This window comes from Podarcis melisellensis (assembly GCF_964234715.1).
Source record: "Podarcis melisellensis genome assembly, chromosome: 6".
Classification (NCBI taxonomy): Eukaryota; Metazoa; Chordata; class Lepidosauria; order Squamata; family Lacertidae; genus Podarcis; species Podarcis melisellensis.
Genome location: NC_138538.1, coordinates 6,859,366 through 6,884,550, shown reverse-complemented (window position 1 = coordinate 6,884,550; position 25,185 = coordinate 6,859,366). Strand labels below are relative to the sequence as shown.

At 45.7% G+C, this 25,185-nt stretch overlaps 1 protein-coding gene across 1 annotated transcript; it reads right to left on the bottom strand.

Moving 5' to 3' along the window:
- Positions 1-391: 391 nt before the first annotated feature.
- Positions 392-25,185, bottom strand: OPRL1 (opioid related nociceptin receptor 1). Its single transcript, XM_081917187.1, has 4 exons — positions 24,683-25,185; positions 23,863-24,115; positions 8,637-8,992; positions 392-3,008 (listed from the first exon to the last, which is right to left on the bottom strand). The coding sequence occupies exons 2-4, from the start codon at positions 24,081-24,083 to the stop codon at positions 2,485-2,487; spliced, it is 1,101 nt and encodes a 366-aa protein (XP_081773313.1). The 5' UTR covers positions 24,084-24,115; positions 24,683-25,185; the 3' UTR covers positions 392-2,484.

Sequence of the window (25,185 nt, the reverse complement as noted above, 5' to 3'; positions counted from 1 at the left end):
CAGATATGCTTCAGATGGCCTTGCTGCTAAGCAGGAATGCATGGGGATCTGCTGGGGTCAGCTAGGGCATGGGTTGGCTCAGAGGAGGCTGGTGCGATAGGGCTACTAGGAAAGATGAATTTCAAGCAAAAAATGCTAAATTTGTTCCCAAAACCACACAGCTACACCCATACCTATCTCTCCCCCCAATTCTCACATCCTGCAGACATTTCTGTCAATTCCCAATCTGAAGCCAACCAGCTCTCTGCATTGATCAGCCAATTCCAAGCCAAAAGTACTCCCATTATTATTATTTTTTAGCATTTCCCCAGGGCCTGCCATCTCACATCAGCAGGTAAAGGTGAGTTCCTGGAGGACATCATCAGCACCAGCCTACATCTGCACAGGTGAGGGTGGTGGGCTCTCCTCTCTCTTCCTGCTCAGCAGCTGTTTATCGCTTTCTGACAGCTCTCCCTCGTTCTGGCCTCTACAGAGTGGAACCCCACCTCCTCATGTCTCTGCTCAAAGCTTCCTCCTTCCGAACCTGCTTTTCTCCAGGCAAAAAAAACCCCAACAAAACTCCACCATGAGATTTTGCATGTAGCATGTAGCCTGCCCCAAAGGTCGAGGGAATAAAGAGGGTCAAATGAAACTCTTTTGTTTTCTAGTTCTAAACGATGTTCTTGAGGTTCTTTGGAGCCTCTGCAAATGCTAAATCGATCTATATCTGCAGAGTGTTTGTGGCTCTTTGACGGTCAGATTGTTCCCTGAGCATTTCAGGGGGAATGGAAACTCCTCCCCTCACTGTTCCTTTTGCAGAATGGGTCCTTTTTCTAACAGGAAGCCATGGAGATATTTGCATGGGGGGGGGGGGAGGAACCTCTAGGGTGGTATTCAACCTCAGCCATCACTCAGAGTAAATCCAGTTGGAATGAATGAACGTGACTAAATTAGGTCCATTAATTTCAATAGATCTACTCGGCGTAAAAGCTGGTTGATCAACCACCCATTATGTCTCTGACTACCAAATACTAGGAATAAATTACTGGGCAAGTCCACCACCAGCCATCTACTTGGGGGGAAATGAGAGCAGCATTATGGATCAGATCCAATATTCTTTTCCCACAGTGGCCAACTAGATGCCTATGGGAAGTCCACAAACAGGGCACAGGTGCAATGGCACTCTCCCTCCTGCGATCCCCAGCAAATGTTAGTTTGAAGCATGCTGCCTCTGCCACTGGCAATACAGCCATCATAGCATTCCAAGCCACCCAGCAGTTACTTGGCTGTGATCCACCAAGACAGCGGTCGCCACGAGTTCCTATGAGTCGACAACGCAGCACTTTGGATTCCCTGTTTTCACGCCCACAATGAACCTGAAACATTTGTTCTTTCCACATTAAGACACTTGAATTGGTTTAATTGACTAAATGCTTCATCTCGGGTTTCCATCAGGAAACCTGCCTGGAATCCACATTGCAATATGAAAGGATAATTAGATTTAAGCAGCCCTCGGCTGTATGCTTGTCCTTAGGTACTCGCTAGGCATAAGCACAGCAGCTGCTGCAGTTTATTGTACAGGGAGTACATGGAGCAGTCGTGGGGAGGGGAGTGAGCTCATCTCTTCATTTTTCCCTTCCCTTCAGTCGTCACTGATCAAACGGATGCTTTGCATCTCAATGATGTCCCTTGATTTCATTCTAGCCATGCCTGTCCGTGGCTTCTGTTACTGCTGCATTGCGAAAAAACCTCCCTGGGTACATTAATCAAAGTGATTAATATTTATCATCGCAGCCTCTCAGGTTGCTCACTAGAGAGATTTTGCAGATGAAGTGAGGGTGCACTTTATATATATATTAAAAACAAACAAACGCATTCTCCAACACCAAGTAGGTCTTTATCCTGTATCCATGCACCCATCCACTGAAGGCTGCATGAAGAGATCCTTCTGGATCTCCCTTGCTCGAGGCAGAAATGAAGGGTGCAAGGTGCACCATCGTGTTCTCATGAACATTTTGGGGAAATTGTTCCCTCTCAACGCCATTCTGGCCTGTAGCTCCAATGAAGCTTGATTTTTAGAGCACATAGGAAATCCCCAGGCAACACTTTCTCAATCGATTCCCTGCCTGATGATCTGTTGAAGTCACTCAAGCTGTACATAGTGGTGAAATGTTCCTTGCCCACGTTTTGGCATTGCCTCCTTCGTTTCAAAACAAATTGTCTCTCTCTGTGTGTGTGCGTGCAAGCAAGCGAAGTCTACAGGACCTGTAGCCTTACAGAATCCAAGAGGCATAACCAAATGCAGCCTTTAGAGGGAAGGAAGAGTGTCAATCTGAGGTCACTTTTCTATATCATGGTGAAATTGGTGCTCTCATACCTTCCTCCTCCTGGCTGCCTGTGGGCCAAAACACTTGGACTTCAAAGAGCTGTTATCTGAGTCAACTCCGACGTGGGGGTCGTCGGGCTTTGCTGGCTGACAGGTACCATGGGGATTTCCACGCCTAGTCATGCAGGGTTGTTAGTCCCATCCGAGTTCTTGCAGGCATAAGCCACATCCTTGGCAATACTGCACATGCGGTTGGACATCTGCAACTCCTTTCTGAAGGCAGACGGGAAGCAGAACTTCTTGAAGCACGTCTTAAAGTTCTCGTCCAAGAAAGCGTAGAGCACTGGGTTCAGGCAGCTGTTGGTGTAGCCCAGGGCGGTGCAAAAGTACAAGATGGCCAGCTTGAACTCGTTGTCAGCTTTGGCCCCAAGGCACCGGACCAGGACGAAGATGTGGACGGGGGTCCAGCAGATGATGAAAACAGCCACCACCACCAGGACCAGACGAGCGATGCGGCGGAGGTTCCTGTCCTTCTCCTTCGATCCGGAGAGAACGCGGACATTCTTCAGGCGCCTGATCATGAGGCTGTAGCAAATGGTGATCACCATGACGGGGATCATAAAGGAGAAGAGAAATATGCAGATCCCAAATATTGGATCCCAATAATTCACAGGTTCGGGGAGTCTGATCAGGCAGTCGATCTCTGCAGAGGCAAAAAAGGAAAGAAAGGGTTTGGCCATGAAAAGAAAGTTTGTTATAGGGAGAGAGATTCAAAGCACACTGTGACAATGGGGGCATTTATAATCTTGTGGTGGATGAGTATTACAATGTGCAATGATACCATCTGAGTGTAAAGAACTGAATCTACTAGGGATTCTTTGGGGTCTCAGCTTTCAGTGTGAGGATATCTGTCCAGATAAAGGGAAGTAATCTTACACCTCTCTTCTGCCTTGGTCAGACTATACATGGAGTCCTGTGGCCATTTTGTGGTATATTGACAATAATAATAATAATAATAATAATAATAATAATAATAATAATAATTTATTATTTATACCCCGCCCATCTGGCTGGGCCTCCCCAGCCACTCTGGGCGGCTTCCATAAAAACCAAAAATACAGTAAGCTACAATGTGTGCAGAGGAGGGTGACCAAGATGATCAAGCCTTATGAGGAATGGTTGAGGGAATTGGGTATGTTTGGCCTGGAAAAGAGGAGACTGAGAGGAGCTATGATAGCCATCTTCAAATACCTCAAGGGCTGTCACGTGGAAGATGGAGCAAGCTTGTTTCCTCCTGCTCTGGAGAATTCACCCAAATCAATAGATTTAGTGAGAAAGGAGATTCTGACTAAACATCAGGAAGAATTTTCTGACAGGAAGAACTATTCAACAGTGAAACGGACTCCCTCAGAAGGTAACGGACTCTCCTTCCTTGGAGGTTTTTAAGCAGAGGTTGGATGGGCATCACAGATGCTTTAGCTGAGATTCCCAGTACATTTCCGAGCACAATTCAAAGTGTTGGTGCTGACCTTTAAAGCCCCAAACGGCCTCGGTCCAGGATACCTGAAGGAGCGTCTCCACCCCCATGATTCTGCCCAGGCACTGAGGTCCAGCTCCGAGGGCCTTCTGGCAGTTCCCTCGCTGTGAGAAGCCAAGTTACAAGGAACCAGGCAGAGGGCCTTCTTGGTAGTGGCACCCGCCCTGTGGAACACCCTCCCACCAGATGTCAAAGAGAAAAACAACTACCAGCCTTTTAGAAGACATCTGAAGGCAGCCCTGTTTAGGGAAACTTTTAATGTTTAATAGGTTATTGTATTTTAATAGTCTGTTGGAAGCCGCCCCGAGTGGGCGGGGTATAAATAAATTATTATTATTATTATTATTATTATTATTATTATTATTATTATTCCTGCATTGCAGGAGGTTGGACTAGATGACCCTTGGCATGCCTTCCAACTCCACAATTCTATTATTCTAATGCCTGACAGACAGTGTTGTATAGTGGTTAGAGTGCTGGACCAGTACCTAGGAAACTAGTGTTGAAAGTCCCCAACTCTCCCTTGAAGTTCCCTTATACCAAGTTAAGCCACTGGTCCATCTAGCTCAGTATTCCTCACACCGACTGGTGACAATTCTCCATGGTTTCAGGCAGAAGTCTCTTCCAGTCCTACCTGAAGATGCCGGAGATTCAAACTGGGACCTTCTGCATGCAAGGCAGAACCTCTTCCTTTGAACTATTGTCTTCCCTCCAACCCCAAGTGACTCTCAACAGACCCATAATATGGCTGACATCCACCAAATCTGGAACATTTGCCGTAAAGATACTGGATTATCACTGTGTTGTAGTGGTTTTTGGCCAGCCACTTTCTCTCACTTTAACTTACTTCACAGGGTTGTTGAGAGAACAAAAGGGGAGAGGGAAAGAAAGCTACATATTCCATGCTGAGCTCCATGGAGGAGTGCTGGGATATAACAATAACAATAGCAATAATAACAAGAACAATAACAATAATAATACCACACCCATCCGACTGGGTTGCCCCAGTTACTCTGGGCAGCTTCCAACATAGTACAGTATGCAAAAACACAACAAAAACAACACAATTGAACGCCACACATTAAAATCATTCCGATGCAGGGCTGCCTTCAGATGTCTGTAGAAGGATATGAATGCTATCAATAATTTTTAGGGAGCTAGGTAGACACACAGGCACACCCAGGGATGAAATTTAGCCGGTGAGCAGAAAGAGGACTAATCCACAGGCAAGTGGAACATCTGATATTTTGGGCTTCGTAAGCGCTTGAACAAGTCTTCCCTTCCACCTTAATTCCCCAAATTGTTCTGGGAGCTCAGGCGATATGTCACGGGCGGCATTAAAACCCCAGCCAAGCCCATGTAAGCTCAAAATTACTCAGAGTTACTTCACACTTGGCAAGCAGTCAGGAAAGGAGCCATGGGCCCCTCGAGTCTTACTAGTGAGCCCGGAAGATTCTTTTGGTTTTGTAAATTCTTGTCATGCCCAGAATTAGGAGGGGGTGCTGGCTGGCTGGCTGGGAGTTATGTCTCTTTGCTAAATTTGCTGACAGGAGGACTAATAACTTCACGGCGCTCTGCTTCGGGGTTCTTCTGAAGATGCCGTGCTTTGCATAGAGATTTCCACTGCTGCATTGAGAGAGCGATTCCAGCTCCGTGCATCTGAAGCAAAGCTGAAATGGATTTTTACCATCTCCAAGCAACATGCCCTCCCAGACAATGCCAAGGTGTGGGGTGGCCATCCCCAACCTGATGCCCTCCAGAATTTCAGGACTACAGGTCCCAGCAGTTCCAGTCAGCTGCACTGACTGGAGATGATGGGAGTCCAAAACATCTGGAAGGGACCAGGTTGGAGGAGACTGATGTATGGAAATGTACGTGGGAAGTTGAGACGAAAGTACCAGGTGGGGGAGAAATTCAGTTTGGTTTGCCATGCCCCCTATTTTGCAGTTCCCGAAACAAACACATGAGCTGGAACACATTTATCTTTCAAAATTAGCCCTTTTTCGAAACAATGGGATTCAGTTCTCCAGCTGAATAACACGAACTGAAATGTGCCTATATTTATGGAAAATACGGAGAAAAATGCTTTCTAGGGAAACGTGTTTGCAAACAAAAGGTGTATATCCACAGAAATTCACATGGATTTTCATGATAACTCACCCTAGATGCAAGCTAAAATGGAATTGTTTAAGACTGGGAAAATGATAAACTGAGAGAAAATGATTCATCCATCATCCTAGATGAACAGGTGGTTGTTGCTCATCCCTAGACATCCATAGTCTTTCCTGACCTTTCCCTTCCAGCCTGTTAGACATTGCTTTTAAGCATCGCCATTTAAAACAAAGCACAACATTAATTATACGGTGGGGGAATTGATCCAAAATTCAATTGAGGCAAACAAAAACAAACAAAAACCCTAACACTGCATGAGAACATCGGAAGACTGTGGAAGTTCTCTGCTAAGACATTTCAGCTTGAAAAATTGGAAGGTGCCAAGGCTTCCCCCAAGTTTACCTGACGCTGCTTTCATTCCCTGATTTGCAGTTCTATAGTTATCATTCTGTTGTGGCCATTGGGTCTATTGTCAGTCTCTGCCTCCGATTCTTTAATCTCTTTCAATGTCTGGCTCATAAGATCAAGCCTCTTTATGACTGTTTGTTGGTCTTCCTGAGGGAGATTCCTAAAGGAGCTGAGAAAATCCTCTTCCAAAGGATTTACAGAGTGCTCAGATTCCTGAAGATGATTGTCTAGAGGAATCGGCTGTTCCTTTTGGCTCACCTGTTATTTTGATGCTGGGCATGATCCTGAGAATTCAACTCAGGCATGTCTGTTTCCTCCCCACCTGTCAAGTTTTTTTGCGATGTAATTACTTCCATTGGGGATCCAGGCTTTGGTTTTGTGGGCCCCTCTGAAGCACCAGTCCTCATCTTACATAAGGGTGCAATAAGAGAACTGCAAAATACCCAGGTTGGAAAAACTCCTCTGCTTGACAATCTGAATTTCAGCTTGTGAATCAGTGAGGGCAGTCTAGTAGAGGAAAAAGTTAACATAATTTTTTGGATTTGGTTCGTGCTATTCAAGGGTTCAGTCCCAACTAAGTCGATCTCTGTAAATCCAGTGTGATTTGCAGTTGTGCCAGCACTCTTGCCAAAGGCTGGCAGCTGAGATTTTTATTTTCCCCAAATGCCCCTTAGATCGAGGCCATGATATTTATGTATGGCAGTGGGGTGGCAGGAGTTGGCCCTCAAAAAATTGCCCAAACGCCCCACTACCTTCACACACACCTTTGAAGATTGTAAAATGGGGGAGGAGCATTTGATCCAAATGCACACATACACATACCTTCTGAGTGATACGCATCGCAAAATTGGATGGAGGCATTTTGCTGTGTGTGTGTGTGTGTGTGTGTGTGTGTGTGTCTATAGTGAGTGGTATATATATTGGCAGCAGCTGATTCTACATAGTGTATCACTACAAAAATATATTGCTGCACCTAAGTTTACCAGACAACCCCATCAGAACCATTGTACAACAAAGTAATATTTATCCACAGATAGATGAATTTGAATTGTTTGAATAGTCTGAAAAGCAAAGCTGAAAGTCACAGAAGGTTGGGGAAACAATGAAAGAAAGAAATGCCCTTTCTTGTGACTTTCTTATCTTCAAAGCACTCCAGAAAGTACCTATATCCCTATGAGTGCATCATCTTTTATTATTCCTGGTAGATGTCTCATTCCTTGGGTAGAAAGTCATTCATTTGGCTCAATCACCAATAAATTAAGGTCATGATAATTAGTCTTTGAACCACAGCTGAAGGCCTTGCTGCCAACTGTTTTTGGCTATTTGGTGCCTTCTGGATGTTCTGGATTTTAATTCCCATCAGCCTAGTCAACATGGCCAATGGTCAAGGATGATGGGTATTGTAGCCCAGATCATCTGGAAATGATGTTCTAGTCTTTTCCCCCCAAGCCCAATATTGAGTGGTTTGTACCATCTTGCATTTCCTAATGACCCCAACATGAAAACGTACCTTTTTCAAACCTGCTGCACGCTGGGTCTATATTTTTACCAGGTTGGCAAAGGCTGGCATAAGTTAAAGGTCCATGCGGCAGTTATGCATTTTAGGAAAACATTGGGGAGCATTCAACTGCATTATACTCAGAGTAGAGCTGTTGAAACTGATGAACCAAATTTGGATTGAATCCAACTCGTTTGCTACCAGTGCAGTCCTAGCCATGTCTACTCATGCGTAAGTCCCCTTGAATCCAATGAGGCTCACTCCTAGGGAAAGTGGTGTTTTGGTTGCAGCCTGAATGAAGAAACAAGTTTATAGATTTTAATAAAAAGGTAATGGTAAAGGACTCCTGAAGTCCAGCCGCAGACGACTCAGGGGTTGCGGTGCTCATCTCGCTTTACAGGCCAAGGGAGCCAGCGTTTGTCCGCAGACAGGTTTCTGGGTCATGCGGCCAGCATGACTAAGCCACCTCTGGCACAATGGAACACCGAAACCAGAGCAGCACACGGAAACGCTGTTTACCTTCCCGCCAGAGTGGTACCTATTTATCTACTTGAACTTTTTGGCGTGCTTTCGAACTGCTAGGCTGGCAGGAACTGGGACAGAGCAACAGGAGCTCACCCCATCGCGGTTATTCGAACCACCAACCTTCCGATCGGCAAGCCCAAGAGGCTCGGCGGTTTAGACCACAGCGCCACCCGCCACCCCATAGATTTTAATAATTACCTTTTGAAACAGACATCCCATCTTGCATTCTTAACATATTTCATTTCACTCACCGTCGTTTTCATTCTCGGTCGATCCCATCACCATCACAGGAATACCAAAGACAGAAGCCAAAGCCCAGATGCAGACGTTGACGACTTTCGCCTTGTGGGGTGTGCGGATATCCAGGGCCTTGATGGGGTGGCAGATGGCAATATATCGGTCCACACTCATCATCGTCAGCGTGAAGGTACTGGTAAACATGTTGTAGTAGTCGATGGAGATGGCAATCTTGCAGAGAGCGTTTCCAAACGGCCAGGAACCTAGGAAGGTATCGGTGCCTTGAAAAGGTAAAGTTATCAGGCACAAGGTATCAGCCAGGGCCAGGTTAAAGATGTAGATGTTGGTTGCCGTCTTCATCTTGGTGAACCTAGTGCAAGGAAGACGCAAAAATGAACAGCTGCACGGGTCTGATTTTCAGTGCGACATTTTAAAAGTCTACTTTTAAAAAAAAAAATCTTGTTTTGAGGAATTGTAAAACCATTGCATTATGTATTGGCCAAGTTCAATACATAGAATCATGGAATTGTAGAGTTGGGAGGGACCCCATGAGTCATCTAGTCCAACCCCCTTCGATGCAGGAATCCTGGCCCAAGGCTTTGAACCACTGACCTTCTGGTTAACAGCCAGATACACTGACCCACTGCACCACCTGGAGAGTAATTTGCTAAGCTCCCACCTTTCAAAATCCAACAGCCTCCACAATTAGGAATGTTGGAAGCAAAATCCGTTTCAGATTGTGGCAAACAGATTCCAACTAGGATGGGTTGGGAGAGCAGCAGAGACACATTCTCAGTTCATTATCAGCCTATTAGACACCCAGAGAGATCTTACTTAGCTCCAGTGGAAATTTCCATGTTCCTTTCACACACGCAGAGCCATTTTCCATTTCAATGTACAATTAAATAATTATACTTAACCATGTCCACGTCCTGATTTTAAAGTATTATACTTTCCTTTTAGGTATTCTCCACAACTGTGCTAATCTGCCATTGTTCGACGATACCTGAAAAATGCCTTTCAAGCTTCAGTATTTAAAGATTTATTTATTTATTTTAAGATGCAGGGATTTCAGGATTACATCGTCCTGTCTACGGTCGCAAATGCTCTCATTCCTCTTCAGCTTCCTGATGGCAGTTTATGCGTGCAGCTACCAGATGGATCTAGGTGTGCATGTTGCTAAAATAATACAAGCACACAGCCAGTTATTTACTATTAAGTTAATCTTTACCATTGTTGGGGGAAAGAGCTAAAAATATTTCCAGGTGTGGGTGTGCGTGTGTGAAGGGAAAGGACTCATTGATTCCAGAATAAGGGCCGATCACTGCATCCATATATTTAAGCACAGAGGACTGCATGAGTCATCAGGCAAAAAAACTCACTCGGTAGATGCGTTGGTCCAGAGAAAAGAGCATGTATATAGTTCAGTGACAGAGGACATGTTTTGCACGTAGAAGGTTCCAAATACAATCCCCAGCAACTCCAATTAAGAAGATTTCGTGTGGCAGGGTTGAGCCAACTGGGCTGAGTCACCACGGTAGGTCTGCCGCCACCGCATGACGTACAGAGACTGCGGAAAGTGCCCCCCTGCTGCCAGAACCAAATCCTCCACCATTGGGTCCCATTGCTGCTGCTAAAGCAACAGCCAACAGGGACTGGAGTTGCGGACTCCATGCCTAAACCAGCTGGCTTTGCCATTTTAATTCAGGGGAAAGCCATAGCTCAGTGGCGCAGCATCTGCTTTGCATGCAGCAGGTCCCGGGTTCAGTCCCCAGCACCCCCAGGTCAAGTGAGGAACAAGCTCTGCCAGAAACCCTGGAGAGCTTCTGCCAATCAGGGTAGGCAATACTGATGTTAGGGACTGGCTGGATGAGGAAGAGTACTGGGTAACATCGTCCCAAGAGCCCCCCACAGATGACACAGAAGACGATGGCTTAGACCCCGAGTTGTGGTGGTGGGTGTCAGGGGTCCAGGTTCCCAGCTTCATAACACAGTAAGCGTAGGTAATTAAAAAGGCGGATTTATTGCAAAAACAAACAGATGGCTCCAGATGGCTCTGACAAAGCCTCCAGCATCATTACTCAAGATGACCCTTCTGAAGACTCCTTCCGGTGTCCACAGAAGATATTGAATTTACGACTCTTACGTCTCTTGTTTTGCTTTCTATCTAGCAGCCCTCCCATTCACCGATTCTTCAGACTTAGTGGGTCAGCTCCAACCTCTTCCTGTTCTGAGAGGCTGAGTCTATTTGTGCCTTTTTGTGCTTCCTGTGAGCTTCTTCTGTGTTCTAGCCTGCTCTCAGCTCCTGCCTTATCAGTCTGCCCGTCAAGGTTAGGAAGAGCCAAAGTCTGCAGCTGGCGGCTCTCCCTTGCCTGACTAACATCTAAGTCTCTCTGTTCCTGGCTGCTTTCTGCAGTTGGCTTCAAACCTTCGCTTGCAACTGGCTCATTCCTGACAGTGGGACACTGGGGAGCAGTCTGGGGAAAGGATGAGCAGGGGGGTAATAGAAGCTGGGGGGTTGAGTGATCAAGGTGGGTCAGATGAAGGAGGCCCTTCCAGGACAGGTGTAGAGGCAAAGAGTCACAGTGGGAGTGCAGACTCAGACAGAGAGGAGTCAGAGGTTGTCATTGCTACCCAGCAGAAGAAGAGGAGGAGGAGGAGGAGGAGTTTGGATTTGATATCCCGCTTTATCACTACCCAAAGAGTCTCAAAGCAGCTAACATTCTCCTTTCCCTTCCTCCCCCACAACAAACACTCTGTGAGGTGAGTGGGGCTGAGAGACTTCAGAGAAGTGTGACTAGCCCAAGGTCACCCAGCAGCTGCATGTGGAGGAGCAGGGAAGCGAACCCGGTTCACCAGATTACGAGACTCTTAACCACTACACCACGCTGGCTCTCAGAGTCCCAGTCCTGCTGGTTTTCGTCGCCCTTTGACACTTTGCTCAAGGAGAGTCCTGCATGTTGCTGAGCAATAAGTCAGACAGGCCCAAAGGAGGAGCTCCCACCCCCTTGAGGCAGCATTTTCTGCTTGGGATGGATCCAGAGTGAGAGCCTAGAAGGGGAAGACAGGCCCAGTGGTCAGTCTCAGCAATGTCTCCAGTTGAATAAGATGAGCCAGAGGAACCCTGCTGTGTCGTTACTTTCTGTGAATAGAAGCTAATTGCTTTTTGTGCCTTGTGTTCTTTCCTGCCCTGTGGATGGCCTGTGCTTGCCTGACAGCTCCTTGACGACTGAGCTAGGTGTACCCCATGTTCCTAATGGACCCCTAGGTTGATAATTACTCCAGTCCTGTGTATATCAGGTCCAGCATATTTGAAGCAGTTGGGCCAGTAAGGTCAGGCACGCTCCCTGGTGCTGGAATCAGTGGTATTGCCAAACTACCACATCACCGCTGCCAGGTGAGCAGGCACACAGACTGCCTGCCCGCAGCAGAAAGTGGCTCAGTGGGGTGACCCATTGATGGCATGGCTCACTGGCGATCCAGGCCATGCACCTGAACTCCCCACCACTGCTCTCTTAATGATGAGGATGCATAATTATCCTTGATTATCCTGACATTTGCATAGCCTGACACAAATCCAGAGTAGGTGTGAAAAAGACAGCATTGTGTGGAAGAAAAGGATTTCAGCTGGTGTTGCTTTCATGACAACCTGCACCTGGTGAAATGCCATTTTCTACATCTTCTTTTGCATGTAAGCCCTGTGACCGGACAGCAAAATAAAAAAAATGAGAATCACTGCACCAACACTGAATCTTGTTGCAGCAAAATCCCAGAGGCCAAGAACTGAGAAGTCCAACTTTATCCAGCATCTGTCACCCTATCCATGTAACTGATATACAAATTGTGTTGATTACATGCAACTAAAATATGCCAATTAGCACAGGCTCGCTTGCTTCTGATATTCTTTAGATGTGCTGCTCATTGCAGAAAATGTTGTCTGTGCTTGATCTAAATAAACAAGCGAGGCTTTTGCGCCAGTCCGTCCAGATATGGGCAAGCTAATCTAGGATTCTCTCGCTTTATCACTAGCCATCAACACATATTTGAAAGCTGAATAGGCTGACCTGTCATGGCTCACAGAGCTAAGTGGTTTGACCATGTCTCAACATCGTTGGGTGTCATATGGCAGCTCTCTCTTAATTGCAGGATGGAAAGGTTTTTTTCCCCCAATGGTGAAGGAGATTGTGAAGTTTTAGGACAATTGGTGGGTAGTTTTATTATTTTTCACTAAATGTATGTACAGCCCTTCATCTGAAGACCACAGGGTGGTTTAAGGTATAGAAACAAAAAATACATAACACCACCGCCAACAACAAAAAGTGGCTCATGTAGTAGAAATTATAGTATATGCTTTGATAGCTGAAGAGATGTAAAAACTGAATAGAAATGTGAAAGGATATTGTTAGAAGAAGTGCTTTTTCTGGGGGGGATACAGGGGTACACATACCCTCAAATATTTTGTGAATCTTTGTACTTTTTTCCAGTTACTGTATTTATTTTTCCCGATTTGAACTATAAAATGGTGAATTTCTTGAGTCAAAATGAGAGTACCCCTAAACATTTTTTTGGGAAAAAAAAGCACTGGTTAGAAGAATCTGCTTAGGCTGCATTAAGAATGTTCCAACACATGTTGTGTGTTTGAGAGCTGATCTGCTCAATTTTGCACCCCCTTGGCTTGGCACCCTGAGTGGGGGAACTGCCCGTACCACCCTAAATCTGGCGTTCCCACCTGAATCCACCGTTGGACGTCTTTTGCAGAAGGAGTTTGCCTCTTCCCTGACTTGTGGATGTCTGCTTCACTGCCCTGTCGATACTCCTATATATAGCATAGCTTTTGATTACTCTGCACGAAGACATCGACTCAGCGCTAATTACATTTGCATTTGACTTGCTCCAGTTGCCTGTTGCAACTATGTGTCTGTGCATAAAGAGTGAGATCCAAAGAAAAATGAAAGGCATGGGAGCGCTTTGATGGGCTTCTGATAATGTATTTGCCTTGCCTTGCACTCAAATTTAATTTAATTTTATCCCTCCTATGTGCAGCGAATTTCTTTTTGGTCATCATTAGAGATCAGATTATTGGAAGAATATTAACTTCATTTGTCTCTGTTTTCCTGCTGCCCACTTCCCTGCTCTGCTGTTTTCCTTGGAGTTCAGTTAATATGGAGGGAAGAAGACCATTCTTCATAAAGAGGAACGAAGCCATGGCCCAGTGTTCTCTGTTACCTTGGTGGGGCATGAACACAATCATGATTACACTAAACATTTTGTAGACCAGAAAACCCACACCAGGGGCAGCACGTCCCAGTTTGCCACCTGAGATGAAATAGAAAGGTGGGTTAAACTACAGAGCCTAGGACTTGCCGATCAGAAGGTCGGCGGTTCGAATCCCTGCGACGGGGTGAGCTCCCGTTGCTCGGTCCCTGAACCTGCCCACCTAACAGTTCGAAAGCATGTCAAAGAGCAAGTAGATAAATAGGTACCACTCCGGCGGGAAGGTAAATGGCGTTACCATGCGCTGCTCTAGTTTGCCAGAAGCGGCTTAGTCATGCTGGCTACAGGACCCGGAAGCTGTACGCCGGCTCCCTCAGCCAATAAAGCGAGACGAGCGCCACAACCCCAGAGTCGGCCACAAGTGGACCTAATGGTCAGGGGTCCCTTTACCTTTACCTTTACCTTTACCCTCATCCCAATAGATGCTGCCCTTGCCTGTGTCATGTGGTGGGGCCCATGAAGCAGTGGAGACAGTGGTTCTGGTGAGATTTCAGTTAGATACCCCAGTAGGGTAGATACATATTTATAGGACCCACCCTGCTTTTGTGATTGTTAGGTTGTTTTCAACTGTTTCAATACAGTGGTGCCTTGGTTCTCAAACTTAATCTGTTCCAGAAGTCCATTCCAAAACCAAAGCGTTCCAAAACCAAGGCGCGCTTTCCCATAGAAAGTAATGCAAAGGGGATTAATCCATTCCAGCAATTTAACATGAATTTTACTATCTAACGAGAACATCGATCCATAAAATGAAAGCAATAAACAATGTACTGCAGTCACACAATCAATCAGTACCTAAACTGGGTTCCACACAATCACAAAAACAAAACAAAAAGAGTCGCAAGAAAAGCAAAGTAAATAGCAAAAACTGACAGACCTCAGTGTAACACTCAAAACGAAAGTGTGGCACTCAAATCAGAAGCGTAACACTCAAAACGGAGCATGTTCAGCTTCTGAAAAAAGTTCGCAAACCGGAACACTTACTTCCGGGTTTGCAGTGTTTGGGTTCCAAGTTGTTTGAGTACCAAGACGTTTGAGAACCAAGGTATTGTGTTCTAATGTTGTAATCCATCTTGGGACCTTCGGGTGAAGGGCAGGCAAAAAATAAATGAATGAATGTTGCAATGAAAGGGTTGGGAACAGGGGAGGACTTTGGCCTTTCAAATTTCCGTGGCACCCTGGCCAGAATCTGATCACTGTCACCCCGGCTCTCGCCTTCTATTCAATTCAATTCACTATGTCATAGTTACGACACCCTGCAGCACCCCCAAAGAATCGATGCCCAGTGCGACGGATCCAGACGTGCTGCCCTAAATCCGCCTCTGTTGAGAGCATAGATGTCAACTTTTCCCTTTTCTTGCGAAGAATCCTATTTGAAATAAGGGAGTTTCCCTTAAAAAAAGGGGAAAGTTGACAGCTATGGTTGGGAGGCATGGGAAACTCCATTTCTCACACTTCCCGTTGCACCCAGGTGCTAAAGATGGGGGTCATTGCTCTCTTTTTCAATCCTCCCTGCTGCCGTCCCTCTTCTTTGCCCTGGCAAATTCAGGGAAATTAGTGCGGAGGGTTAGCACAGAGGTCCAACAAGCCTTGGTGGTACTGCCATTCTCTGAAGAAACCTCAGAGAGAACCCCACTGGATATTTAGGTAAAGGTAAAGGGACCCCTGACCATTAGGTCCAGTCGAGGACAACTCTGGGGTTGCGGTGCTCATCTCGCTTTACTGGCCGTGGGAGCCGGCGTACAGCTTCCGGGTCATGTGGCCAGCATGACTAAGCCGCTTCTGGCGAACCAGAGCAGCGCACGGAAACGCCGTTTACCTTCCCACCAGAGCAGTACCTATTTATCTACTTGCACTTTGACGTGCTTTTGAACTGCTAGGTTGGCAGGAGCACTGGATATTTAAAGATACCCTATTGTTTTTCAGTCTGGTGTGCTTTGAGTCGGACCAGGAGTACATGAGCCTAAGTATCTCCACGGAGGGCAAAGCGAGAAAACCTTTCACGAATGTGTTCCGTTTGATTCTAAACGCACGCAGGGCTGAGAAAGGCGAGTGGCGAGAGAGACGCAAACAATCACACAGCTACCCAGCACGTCATTGCGGAATAATTTTGAGCAATGCTTCTCAGCAGGAGCATTCATCAGCCGGCGAGCTGCTTTTATTGCTGCTCTCAAATAAGGATATTAAATGGAAGGCAGGGAGAGGAGAACGAAGCCAACAGATTTGGAAATGCAGACGAATGGATGGACGGGTTGATTTGGAGATAAAATGCACACACATACACACATCTGAAATCTACCCTCTCGGTTTAAGAAAGCGTGTAAGGTTCCTGGAGAATGTACCCCCCCCACACACACAGTGCATAACTACAGACGTCTCAGGATTTTTTTATTTTTAAGAACCCCCCAGGAGGCTAAATGATGAGAAGAAGGAAAGACAGAAGACTGGAAGAACCACCTGCTACCAAAGGAAGATTAACAGGTAGCGAGTAGGGATCAAGACTCCCTGAGTGCTTCCATTTAATTACTTCTCAGAAGTATGAGTTGTGTGGATGATTGACTGGGCTATTAAAAATAGACATCTTCTTAGCCAAAGAAGAAGAAGAAGAAGAAGAAGAAGAACTAATATGAAGGAATGGTCAGAACCGTCAGTTTCAATTTCACATTGTCTCCATCTTAAATTCAGTTTCCCACATCTCTGCATCAGTTTGAGATTGGAAGGGGGGGGGGGGGAAATCATCTCAAAAATCTGCCAGCATTTGAATGCACTTTTCTCTTGCAGCCAATTTGCCTTCAGATACATTTTGCTATGTCTCCTTCACTCGTCCTGATTGTATGTTTATTTTATTTTAATAATAATAATAACAATAACAATAATAGTAATAAACTTTTATTTGTATCCTGCCAAAACCGGGTTCAGGGCGACTAACATCAAATATATAACATTGGTATAAAATGAAACAATCATTAACTTACCTCCTAAAAACAAGTCAGGATCAAATTAAAATCTAATTAGATGGCTTTCTGCAGGATTTGGGTTCCACATGGATTTTATTTTATTTTATTTTATTTATTTTTTAAAAACTCTAAAATACCCCCCTCCCAAATTGCTTTGGGGCTGAATCTGGGGTGGGTCAGGGGGTCCCTGGGTGGGCCCAGAGAAAGTTAGCCTGATTCAGGAGCACCATATTGAGGCTATGGGATGGATGGAAAGGAGCTGTGCACAGACCTAGTAATCACTCATTCAACTGATTGCACCAAAGGTTGCTTTTCTTGCAGTGTTTTGTCAGTGCACGCAAGCACGGTGGTAAGATAAGAGAGGAGGAAAGACACAAATGAACTGATGGAACCCAACGCTGCAGTGAACTGGTTTAGCATAGATAGGGGTTAGAGAGTCGGACGACAACATGGGAGATCAGAGTTCAAAACCCGATTTGGCCGTGAAGCTCATTGGGTGACCTCAGGACACCAAACTGGGAGTGGTAGCTAATGCCACAGAAGATAGAATTGGGATTTAAGACGAGTTTAACAGATTGGAGAACTGGGCCCAAGCTAACAAAATTAATTTCATTAGGGACAAGTGTAAGGTTCTGCACAAATATAAGACACCAGGCTTACTAGCAGTACATGTGAAAAGGATCATGGGGTCTTGGTGGACCACAAGCTGAACATGAGTCAACAATGTGATGCAGGAGCAAAAAGAAGCTACAGTGGTACCTTGGGTTAAGTACTTAATTCGTTCCGGAGGTCTGTACTTAACCTGAAACTGTTCTTAACCTGAAGCACCACTTTAGCTAATGGGGCCTCCTGCTGTTGCCGCGCCGCCGGAGCACGATTTCTGTTCTCATCCTGAAGCAGAGTTCTTAACCTGAAGCACTATTTCTGGGTTAGCGGAGTCTGTAACCTGAAGCATATGTAACCAGAAGCGTATGTAACCCGAGGTACCACTGTAATGCTATTCTAGGCTGCATCAACAGGGAAGTTTTTAATGTGTAATATTTTAGTGTATTTTTGGTTTCTATGGAAGCCGCCCAGAGTGGCTGGGGAATGGTTGAAGGAAATGGGTATGTTTAGGCTGGAAAAGAGGAGACTGAGAGGAGATCTGATAACTACTGTGGAAGAATGGTTCTTGAAATTTATGGATTTGGCTGAGATAGCAAAATTGATGTGTTTAATTAGAGAAAAATCACTGTTGACTTTTATTAATGATTGGAAACCGCTTATGGACTTTTTGTGCAAAAAAAAAAAGATAATGAGCTTGTGATATCTGGGTTTGAAGACTGAAAAAAGGAGCAAGGAGTTTGCATAAGTCCAGAAAGCTGATAGACAGACAATAGGAAGTATTTTCTTTTTCTTTTTTTCCTTTTTTTCATTCTTTTCTTCGGTTTTTATGTTAACTCTTGTATATCACTTTTTGTTACATTTTTTTAAAGCTTTAATTTTTAAAAAATAACATTCGAAAAGATGAGATGGAGAAGAGATATGACAGCCATCTTCCAATATGTAGAAGGCTGTCACATGGAAGATGGAGCAAGCTAGTTTCTCCTGCTCCAAAGGTTAGAACCCAAACCAATGGCTTCAAGCTACAAGAAAGGTGTTTCCAACTAAACATCTGGAGGAATTTTCTGACGGTAAGAGTCATTTGACAGTGGAACACTGTCTTAAGTGCTAATCCTCTTTCTATAAATCACTTCTCAACTGTCCTCTCCAATGCCTATAGAACCAGCCCCACCCCCTGCCTTAGAAGACAATTCCAGCTACATCAGGCCAATGGGCCACCTGGTCCAGCATCCTGTTCTCACAGTGGCCAACCAGGTATGTGTGGGAAGCACACAAGAAAGACCTGAACACAACCGCTTTCTCCCCAGCAGCACTGTCCAGCAACGGGTATTCAGAGGATGACTCCGCCATTCGTTGGCCATCATAAAACAGCAATGAGAATTTCAACAAGTAAATACAGTGGTACCTCGAGTTACATACGCTTCAGGTTACAGATTCCGCTAACCCAGAAATAATACCTTGGATTAAGAACTTTGCTTCAGGATGAGAACAGAAATCATGCAGCAGTGGCGCGGCGGCAGCAGTAGGCCCCATTAGCTAAAGTGGTGCTTCAGGTTAAGAACAGTTTCAGGTTAAGAATGGACCTTCGGAACGAATTAAGTACTTAACCCAAGGTACCACTGTAAATACATGATAAATTATCAATAACCTAATCAGCCCCTTTGCAAGAAAAGCGTTTGAAAAATAATGATCACAAACTGATGCAGAAATGTGGAGAACCGAATTTAATTGGAAAAAGGAGAAACTGAGAGAAGTAAAGGTAAAGGTAAAAGAACCCTGGATGGTTAAGTCCAGTCAAAGGCGACTCTGGGGTTGCGGCGCTCATCTCACTTTCAGGCCAAAGGAGCCGGCGTTTGTCCATAGACAGTTTTCCGGGTCATGTGGCCAGGAGGACTAAACCACTACTGGCGCACGGAGGACCGTGACGAGTGCCAGAGTGCACAGAAACACCGTTTACCTTCCCACCACAGCGGTATCTATTTATCTACTTGTACTTTGACATGCTTTAGAACTGCTAGGTTAGCAGGAGCTGGGACAGAGCAATGGGAGCTCACCCTGTCATGGGGATTCGAACCGCCGACCTTCTGATCGGCAAGCCCAAGAGGCTCAGTGGTTTAGACCACAGCGCCACCCACATCCCAGAGAGGAAACCAATGTTGACAGACATACCCGTCCCTAGGATGGCCTGGGCAGCTCATGACGCCCGCTGATACGTTCCTGTTACCCAGCCCCACCAGCATCCACACAACTGAGGAGAATATCTGCTCTAGCTAAGGAGAGTCCATGCATGTTTATTGCGCCTGGTTCCAAACCATGAAGAAGATGGAGCAAGTATGTTTTCCTGCTGCTCCAGAGGGCAGGACCCAAACTAATGGATTCAAATTGCAAGAAAGGAGATTCCAACTAAACATTAGGAATAACGTTTTTCTGGTAAGAACCAATGGAATAGATTCCCTTGGTGGACTCTCCTTCACTGATGGTTGGGTGGCCTTCTGTTAAGGATTCTTCAGCTGTGATTCTCGCATTGCAGGGGGTTAGACCAGATTATTATTATTATTATTATTTATTATTTGTAACCCGCCCATCTGGCTGGATTTTCCCAGCCATTCTGGGCGGCTTCCACAGAGACCAAAAATACACTAAAAAGTCACACATTAAAAACTTCCTTGAACAGGGCTGCCTTCAGATGTCTTCTGAATGTCAGGTAGACATTTATCGCTTTGACATCTGATGGGAGGGCGTTCCACAGGGCAGGCGCCACTACCAAGAAGGCCCTCTGCCTGGTTCCCTGTAGCTTTGCTTCTCGCAATGAGGGAACCGCCAGAAGTCCCTCGGCGCTGGACCTCAGCATCTGGGCAGAACGATGGGGTTGGAGACGCTCCTTCAGGTATACTGGGCCAAGGCCGTTTAGGACTTTAAAGGTCAGCACCAACACTTTGAATTGTGCTTGGAAACATACCTGGAGCCAATGTATGTCTTTCAAGATGACATTTGAGTTCTCTTCCAACTCTAAAATTCTATGATTCTATGATTTTAATCATCTAACTTAACTGCCCAATGGTTGTGGCCCTAGTGGACTGAATTTAAGTTAGAGTTGAGTCCATTTGCAGGTGACCTAGGATCTCTCAGTAGAGTTGCCATATATATTTCAAAAAATTGTTGAGCTCCCCCTCCCCCAGGAATACCTCAAAACTCCAAAAAAAAATCTAGACATATGGCAGCCCTACCACTCAGAGACTGTGCTTCTACTTCCTACTTCTTCTCTGTCAGATGGGCAGCAGTGGGGTAGATGAGGCTTCCTTTCCTACTCGTGAAATTCTAATTCCACAAGGTGTAAAAAACCTGAATACTGAATTGGAAAATCCAGTTGGCCTAAAACAGAATGGGAAAAACTGTAAATGAGGTATGGATGACATGATCGTATTATTATTTTACAGAATTTATATACTACTTGATTGTAATGAAACTCCTAAGCAGGTTACCAAAATGAAAAAATGAAATGATCAATAAAACACAGTTTAAAAACAGGTATTTTAAATACATGTAGGTAGCCATGTTGGTCTGCTGTGGTCGAAACAAAATAAAACAAATTCCTTCCAGTAGCACCTTAGAGACCAACTAAGTTTGTTATTGGTATGAGCTTTCGTGTGCACATGAAAGCTCATACCAATAACAAACTTAGTTGGTCTCTAAGGTGCTACTGGAAGGAATTTGTTTTATTAGGTATTTTTAAATCATCCAAAAGATAATTAAAGTCAACAACAGGTATTTCTTATTTTTTAAGAATCTCAACTTCTACATGATTGTATAGGCTTACCCAGGGGTCATCAAACTTTTTCAGCAGGGGGCCAGTCCACTGTCCCTCAGACCTTGTGGGGGGCCGGACTATATTTTTTTTGGGGGGGGGAATGAACAAATTCCTATGGCCCACAAATAACCCAGAGATGCATTTTAAATAAAAGCACATATTCTACTCATGTAAAAACACGCTGATTCCTGGGCCGTCTGCAGGCCGGATTTAGAAGGCGATTGGGCCAGATCCGCCCCCCGGGCCTTAGTTTGCCTACCCATGGGCTTACCTAAACAAAAACCTTTTCAGCAGGTGCTGAAAAGTGTATGATGAGTAGACACACCTGATTCAATAAGCAGGGAGTTCTAAAGTAAACCTGAAACAGTGCCACTTCCATAGATAAAAGTGGTTGAGATCCTTCAAACAAGCTGGTCTGAAGTGGTTATGCACTTTCTTTGCTAAGAGTAACACTTTGAACTTGTCTTCGTAACTCTGTTGAGAAAGCTCAGTCAGCAGACCATGAGACTCTTTATCTCAGGGTCGTGGGGTTGGGCAAAAGATCCCTGCATTGCAGGAGGTCAAACTCGAAGACCCTCATGGTCCCTTCCAACTCTTCAGTTCTTTGATTCTATGACTTACATACACACTGATGTCCAGCACACTTCTGGGCCTAATTCAAAGGAAAGCCCTAAATGACTTGGGACCAGGTGACCTGAAGGGTCATCTCCTCCCACAAGTAGCTGTCTGGATTAACTTCAAAGGCCCTTTTCCAGGCTCCCCACCAAGTGAGGTACAACAGGTGTCTACAGGAGAAAGGGCTCCTAAGTGGTGGCCCCCTCGGTTATAGGATGCCCTCCCCAAAAAGTATCTCCTGCCACCTTCTTTGTGGCCTTTTTGGACTGTGAACCTGTAATTCCACAGACGTTTAGATCTGGTGCCTGCTTTCGAAGATGCTGTGCATTTCTCTATACCGTCTTATGCCTTGCTGTAAAATGTTTACGTTTAATGTTTCCCCTGGATTTGCGTACTATTTTATTGTACTGGGGTTATCTAGAATTGTAATGTTTTATGGTTTGCAAGCTGCCCAGAGACCATTTTTTAATCAGATGGCATATAAACAGTGATTAAAAAAACTCAAATAAAGAATGCATTTTCAGTTCCTTCGGTACATTTATGCTTCCCCTGTCCCCAACATGGAAAAAAAACCCACTGTCAACCACCAACACCCCACAGAAACCCAGTCTTGAACTGACTGTGTATATATATCTTTGCATCATGTTCCATTTTGCACTCTGTGTTTTACCCATGCACAGGACATCATTGTATATATATCAAACACCCCACAGCAAGAATTTTGAGGCAACGGTGTGAATAGTTGCATCAAGAGTTCCTTTTCTTTTCTTTTTTGCAGTGTTTTATGACTGCATCAGTAATGAAAATTTGATGCAATTGAAATGATGGAATGGACACCTGCAGCAAACTCCAGTTCTGGAATTAATTTAAGAATTCTCTTCCTAAAGGTTTTTGTAACGGGCTGTGCACTGTTGTGGCAACATAACATTATTAAGGGGAAAAAACTAACCTGTTACATGAGGGTGACCATATGTTGATAGTACTTAAAAATACATAATTGAAAATAGCAACAAGAGTGTTTGAAAATGAAGCCGTGTACATGGAATAAGAAAGCAAATCCAAGTTCATTCTCTTGTATATGATTGTAGCAGTGATGGCAATGTGAAAACATGGGTCCAAGCAGTTTCCCACTTGTCTTGGGTTTTCTAGGCATGAGTCCGAGTGGTTTTCCCTTTGCCCCATTGTGTCCCCCACCCACCCCCTAGAAATCCCACTCTTTAGTATTAAATGAGAGCAAGCATCAATTCAGAGAAAACCTGATGGGTATTTGCTCTGATCCAGCAGTAAACAGGGAGTTTTCCTGGGGGGCAGGTTCTGGAGCAAGCGGAAGTGTGGCTGAGCCCTGAGACAACACTATCATATCCAGGGCCAGCCTATGACGCGCAGGCCTAAGCAGGGATTGGTACCCGAGTTTCCCATGTTCAAACAAAGCACCCCATCTCCCCACAATGATCTCACCATTGGGGACCCCACATTGGATCATTCCAAGCCATTCCAATGCAGACAAATTGGCCTTCCAGAAAGTTACTCCAACCTGCCTCGACCTTCTGCCCTGTTTTGCAGATCTAAGCCACTTGTGACTTAGTCCTCAGTTCAAAACCCTGGCAAGCATCCTAATAAATGAAGAACCCATTTGCTTACGAGAAGGGCTTCAGCTAGGCTATGGATTATGGATTTAATAACGCTGGCCTACTTTGCAGGGTTGCTGTAAGGATTAGATGCTACTGGGTAGGTTCTGAACAGTCTGCACACACCTCATAAAAGCAACTGCTTCAAGTTGGTGGCCGAGAAACACCTCCATTCTCTGCTACGAGACAGCGAGGGAAAGAAATCTAGCACATGCTCAGAGAAACCCTTGCCTTTATTGCCCTTTCTCGAAGGCCAGAGAAGAGAGGTAAGCAGCGATGATCTCTCCGTCAAAGAGAGCCCTTCTCTGCACAGAAGGCTGCGCATTCCTGGGTTAACCCACCTGCATGCTCGGCTTACCTGATGATCACATACATGACGGAGCAGTTCCCCACCAGCCCCACAATGCAGACGATGGAGTAGACGATGACAATTGTGACCTTGATGCCCATGGGCAAGAAGCCATCTGCTGTGCCATTGTGGAACCACTCGCCCAAGCTGAGGTTCCAGAGGGACGAGTCGTTGACCAGCTTCCTCATATAGTAGACATCCTCTGCTTGGATGTGCAGGAGGGGGTCCATGCTGGATGCAGCAAGGTGGGAGCAGAGAAGCTCTGGAGATGCAGAGAGGGGGGGGAGAGGACACAGGCTTAATCGCGATAACCCAGATTTCTGGCACAGGGGGCAAGATTATTTTGGCGTGAGGAGGGATTGCCGCATCCCTGCAAAAGCGCTGCATGCGTGCTAATCACATCACGCCTTTCTAACCCGCTTGAAGAAGGAGGTCTGCCAGGGAGACTTTGAAAGGGACTTGCAGCTGGATTTAAGACAGCCGCTGCTGCCGCCGCCGCCGCACGCCCCTTTGCACAAAGAAAGAGGCTGCAGATGGGCAAGACACCCGCCCCCCCCCCTTTTCCGTGCATGCAGGGAATAATCCATCGCCTGCACTTGCTTTCTGCTGCAGAGAGACCTTCCCTTCAAAGTGCACCTCGCAACGCTGGCAGGTGAATGATCGCAGAATGCAAGGCTGTAGGCTGAAAAGGGGGCGGCTTTTCTTAAAAGCAATTATCTGGGAGAAAGCATCATGCACGGTTTTGTTGCGAAAGCTGCATCAAGTCCGGTCCCCCGAACCCCAAGAAAAAAGAACCCAGGTTAACTTCAAAGGACACCTTCCCGCTTACCTTGGGGAACACGTCTTCTTTTCTGGAACGCAGGTCTTCGGGGATGGGTGGTCTTTGCTTTTCAGCAGCGCCGTGGCCCAGGCATGACGTCCCCGAGAAGGGAGTTGAGGGAGACAAAGCCGACCTAAAAGAGAGAACTCCCTCTCTCTCTCTCCTTCCTCTCTTTTTCGCAGGCTGCTTCCCCCCCCCCCCCCACGGCTCTGAGGAGCTGAGGCTTCAGCAGCGATCTGGATGTGATGCGGAAGAAAAATCCAACTTGGAGAGGGGGTGGGGAAAGGGAGCGGGTTATGCCAAGAAGCGCAACACACACACACACACACTCAGAGGTTTCTAACCTAAGTGGGAGTGGAGGAAGGGAGCTGGCGAGGCGGGGAGAGAGCAGACTTGCTTTTGCTAGTCATCAGGAGGGACGGCTGGTCCAGCCACTGGGGCGGGCGAGAAGCTCGTTCCAACGCAGATCTGTCTGGCTTGCTGTTGGAGAGAGGATAATCGGAGAGGCTTCG

Excerpts from the sequence above, each read along its gene's own strand:
- OPRL1 (XM_081917187.1), bottom strand. The coding sequence starts at position 24,083 with ATGGACCCCCTCCTGCACATCCAAGCAGAGGATGTCTACTATATGAGG. Across the intron at positions 8,993-23,862 it reads GTCATGTATGTGATCATCAG|GTTCACCAAGATGAAGACGG; the intron begins GTAAGCCGAGCA and ends TCCTTGCACTAG. Across the intron at positions 3,009-8,636 it reads GACCGAGAATGAAAACGACG|AGATCGACTGCCTGATCAGA; the intron begins GTGAGTGAAATG and ends TTGCCTCTGCAG.